Raw genomic sequence first — 5,212 nt, forward strand, 5'->3', positions numbered from 1 at the left:
ATACCGATAATTATAATTGATTTCCTGACTAAGATTTACAAGATAACCATAGATTGCTTCAAACCAACAATCTCCGTGGGATTCGACCCTTACTCACGTAAGGTATTACTTGGACGACCCAGTGCACTTGCTGGTTAGTGGTACGAGTTGTGAAAAGTGTGATTTACAATTCGTGCACCACTCTCCCTACACATAGAGGGGATATTCGACCATTTCTCACAGCCTCCCCAATCATCCTATGTAAGACATCAACAACCAGTACAAATAGGAAGGGAGAAAGGGGATCACCTTGTCGCAGACCTCTACCCATCTTGAACGGCTTAGTTGGTGATCCATTTATCAACACTGACATAGTAGCTGTGCCTACACACTCCATAACCCAATCCCTCCACCTGTGCCCAAAGCCCATCTTCTGCAAGACAATGTCCACAAATCGCCGCTTGACTCTATCATATGCCTTTTGGAAATCCAGCTTGATTATAGCCGCTTTCTTCTTACTCGATTTGAGCCAGTGCACCGTTTCGCAAGCAATAAGAGCGCCGTCATGTATTTTCCAACCCTTAACGAACGCACTCTGAGTCTCTCCAACCAAACTTGGCATAACTGATCTCATCCTCCTAACCAAAACCTTAGAAATCACCTTGTACACACAACCAACCATATTGATTGGTCGGAGGTCCTTAATCTCCTTAGCCCCAAAGAACTTTGGCGCCAAAGCCACCCATGTGAGATTCGAGTCTTTCGGTAATCTAGCTGTCTAAAAGAACCCTAACACCGCTACCGTGAATTCTGCCCCGATTTCATCCCAGCACTTTTTGATGAAGTTCATGTTGTACCCATCACTTCCTGGCACCCTAGAAGATTCACAGTCCCACACGGCCTCTTTAATCTCCTGAGATGATGGTAATACCTCCAGAGCTGCAGCATCTTCTTCACCTATTGAACTCACCATTCCATCTCTAAAGCTCACCATCGGAGACTCTTCCTGATGATACAAATTCTTATAGAACTCTCTGATAGCAACTTTTATTCTTGCTTGATTCCTGACGACCCATCCATTAATTACCAATGCATCAACCCTGTTATTCCTCCTTCTTATTGAAGCAATATTGTGAAAGTACCTGGTATTTTTATCCATGTCCTTCGCAAGATGGGATCACGACATCTGTTTCCAGTGCAGTTCCTTCCTTGCATACTACTTCTCACAGCAAGTCACCAATGCCTTTCTTCTTGCCTCCACTGTTCCATCATATAGTCCCATGCTTACCATGTCATCTACCTTTTTAATTTCCTCCTCAAACTTCATAATTTTCTTATCCATGTCGCCAAAGTTATCTGTGTGCCATTTTCCCAGAGGAATCGTCAAGGCCTTCAATTTATCTGTGAGTTGTAAATTCCCTAACCCCTTCCATTCTTCCTTGACCACTCTTAGAAAACCTTCATGTGTAAACCATGAGTCAAGACTCCGGAACGGTCTAGGACCATATCTCATGCTAGTATCCTCTACTATCATCGGGCAGTGATCTAACAAACCCCGTGGTCCTCCTCTCAAGCGAATCTCCGGGAACTCCTCCATCCATTCTAGATTAACCAGGACTCTATCAATCCTGCTACAAGACCATCCTCTGAACCAAGTAAACGTCCGGTCAGTCAGCGGTAAGTCCACCAAGAGCATATCTTGCACCCAGCTCTTAAACTCTTCAGCAGAAATGGACAAGCTGGCATTACCTTTTCTTTCCTCTGCCTGTATAATTTCGTTAAAGTCTCCCATGAAACAACAAGGGACTTGACATAAACCAGCTGTGTAACTCAGCTCTTCCCACACAACAAGTTTTTCGTCTCTAACATGGGCACCATAAACCAAGAAAAAAGCACAGTAAAAATTGTTCTTCAAAATGATCCCTTCTACGGATAACCATCTGTCCCCTTTATAACAATTATTCATTTTAAAACACATTTCGTCCCACATTAACAGCAAACCACCTGAAGCACCATCCGACTCAACATATTCCCACCCAACATTATCTTGCCCCCAGAAGCTTACTACCTCAAATTTTGTGACTGTACTCTTTTTTGTTTCAATCAAGCCTAGCATATTTAGCCTAAATTTTTTCTTTAGGTCCTTAATCATTCTCGCCTTTCCATCCCCCCTCAACCCCCTAACATTCCATGAGCTAAAGATCATTTTAAAATATTACTACGTATAATGATTTAAAGTTGTCCGCAACAACATAATTAGAACGAAAACATAAATTTATAAGGTTAAGATTATGAGATATGGTACTTGACATGTGTAACTCTATGTGATTTCTTTCTTATTGCAAGGCGTGGCCAATACTCCCCCATATTAGCTTGCCTCCATGAGAAGACATAGCACTCTCCTTCTAAGACGGACTTCTGGAAAGTGTTGATGTATTTTTCATGGAAATACACTATAGAAAGACCATGTCCAAGTTACCTATTCAGAGGCGGATTTAAGGGTCTAAGCTGGTCATAGTCCCCCAATTTTTTAAAAAAAAATTAATACTATTAGTTTATTATTATTATTATATAATTAATAATTTTGTTAACTTTTTATTATGTTATATTTTAATTTATTTTATATTTAATTTGGCTCTTTCTTATAAAATTTCTGAATTCATCACTGTAATTACTAGGTGTCTAGGTGTCGTCGGATTTAACAGTATAGCAAAGACGTGAATTCATGGTTAACATCATATACATTCATTATATGTATTGTTTGATTTATTTGAGTGTACATAATTTTTTGAGATTACTTACTTGATTATGTGTTAATTGTGGTATTTCAAGTAGTTTTATATACTATTTATCTTTTTTTCTTTACCCTGTTAGGAACAGTTAGGTTCTCACCTATGGCTAGTAACATATATTTCATATCACAACCGATTTCATTGGCAGATAAAGTCACTCCTTCAAATTTCTGTTATTCTTTGGTTATTTAACCTAGGCTTTTCTCTCTATTTGGAGGTAGTCCTTGTAAAAGATTTGACTTAAAGAGACATGGTCTTATTCTTATTATGGGTGGCTTTTTCATATAAGAGATAGAAATTCCATGTTAGAATTATTAACAAATTAAAAAGATAAATTAATTTTTTTATTAAATAATAAAATTATATTAGTATTTTGTAGTTTTGAAATTACAAACATGTTTTAAAAAAATTTCTTACGTGCTTCTAAGAGCTCAAACTTTTAAAGACTGGAGTGAAAGTTCCTCGACCTTTTGAATTAGTAAACACTATATAGTTACTAACCTGAGTTGGGTCAAGATGTCCAATATCTCCATTACCAATTAACAATCAGTTATATACTTAACAATTTTATAACCATTTATATTCACAAATTAGGTTGCTTAATAAGCTACAATACTGACACTGATGTGACCTACTGCAGTATGCCAGAGACACCAACGACACACAACATTCCCGACACAATTGGAACCAGCCTCCCCCACGAACATAAACTTCATCTTAGAACTGCCCCAGAAATGTACAAATAATATAGCTCCTTATAACATCATCTGTTCATTCGTATCTCATACCCATAATACTAAGCACTGAATTTTATTAGCAGTACCTGAGGGGAAGAATCAGCTAGTTCCAAATATGGCACTCAAGATTTGCAGACTTACATTACAACCGAAACACTACACGATTGAAGCATATTCAAATACCGGCAAAGTAGAGTAAAATGTGAACATGGATATTATCAAACCAACCGCATGAAAAAGGCATTGTACGAATTCAACAGAGATTTTGTTCCTAAGCGATTATGAAGGGTAGGACGGTCAACATAAACGACTCATAGGTGAAATTTGCGGTGCCACTTAAGTTAGTATCCTTCTCCTTGAATTTGTCAGTTAGCCCCTGCATTACACAATTACAAGTTAGATTATTTTATTTTATTTTACTTTATTTTATTCATAAGCAAATATAAATCCATCACCATGGTCCCAAATAGAAAAGATGGAATATGTGCTTTAAATCATCTTATAGGTTGAGTGTTCAACTGACAAGAAGCAACATATGAAAGAACAAAAAAATCATCTTATAGTTATAGGTTCATGTGTTTGGATTTTAGCATGGAAGTTTGGATTATATATGAGTTTTTAAAAGATACAGAAAACAAATTTCACATTGATATGGGAATTTAAAGGAATTATATATAAAATATAAGCTGCTAATCCAGCTATTAGCTTTTCTAAAAATCGCACAATCAAAAAGTTATTCAATGATGTAGCATTCACTTAAAATTACACTAGTGTTGTGTTATATAATTTAAGTGAATATTACACCTTTGAATAACTATTTAAATGTGGATGAAGTCTATAACCAATGTCATACACTTATGTTACTATTATAGTTGTTTGCATCCTGTTCTTGAAATCCCCAAAATATAAATAGTGAAATTTTATGTTACAAGATGGTTTTGTTAGTCTGGAAACCAGTAAAAGACCAGACCAGTAAGAATTAACTTTACTTCCAGAAACTGATAAAATCATTTAGTATCTTACCTTAACAGTAAGGCAACACCTGCATTAGCAAAACAAGGAACGAGAATCAGCTCTACAACTAAAACAGAATATGGCATACACAATGCTAGTATAAGAAAATCTAAAAAAATGTTTCTCTCCCTGTACAGGACACATTTTTAGTTTTATTGTAAGAAAATCTAAAAAAGCATATTCACACTTTAACTACAGATCAAACTAGAATTTGTTATCAATTCATTTATATGTAGTTAATCTAAACAAAATTTCTCTTTTCACCTATGTTGTAAAACAACAGAAATGCAGGAGGAAAAATAAAACCAATAAGGGAATCCAGATTAGTAAAATTTATCCAATAAAGAAAAAGAAGTCACAAAACCATACTCAATGAAATTGTCATATTCAATAGCCCTGGCTCTTCCATCAGTTTTGTCATACTTGGAGATAAGCAATTCCAACAACATAGGAGAGAGAGAATAACCCAAGCTCAGTAAAGCCTCTCGCAACTCATTCGAGTCGATTCTTCCGCTCCTGTCCCTATCAAATCTCTCAAAAGTCGCCTGTATCAATAATTGCAAATCAAGAAAACATTTGTTCCAAAAGACACTATAATTTTGTCATGTTGAGAATTTAGATCAACATAAAAAATAAGCTTAAGAGAAAAAAGGAAATACCCTCCAGCTCTGAAGACTCTGAAAGAGAGAT

At 36.2% G+C, this 5,212-nt stretch overlaps 2 protein-coding genes across 2 annotated transcripts in view; both read right to left on the bottom strand.

Moving 5' to 3' along the window:
- On the bottom strand, positions 1,196-2,131 carry LOC107627341. The gene has a single exon (XM_016330184.1). It carries the CDS (start codon positions 2,129-2,131, stop codon positions 1,196-1,198), a length of 936 nt encoding a protein of 311 aa, XP_016185670.1.
- The window catches only part of LOC107625418 (probable calcium-binding protein CML49), a gene marked incomplete in the record, with an annotated part of 10,651 nt that continues 8,738 nt past the window's right edge, over positions 3,300-5,212 (bottom strand). Inside the window, 4 exon segments of the mRNA XM_016328045.2 lie at positions 3,300-3,884; positions 4,532-4,550; positions 4,892-5,067; positions 5,182-5,212. Coding sequence (XP_016183531.1) covers positions 3,780-3,884; positions 4,532-4,550; positions 4,892-5,067; positions 5,182-5,212 — 331 coding nt within the window.

This window comes from Arachis ipaensis, chromosome B02 (genome assembly GCF_000816755.2).
Source record: "Arachis ipaensis cultivar K30076 chromosome B02, Araip1.1, whole genome shotgun sequence".
NCBI lineage: Eukaryota > Viridiplantae > Streptophyta > Magnoliopsida > Fabales > Fabaceae > Arachis > Arachis ipaensis.

What these genes read in the sequence shown, in the direction of transcription:
- LOC107627341 (XM_016330184.1), bottom strand. Translation starts at nt 2,131, where the DNA reads ATGATTAAGGACCTAAAGAAAAAATTTAGGCTAAATATGCTAGGCTTG.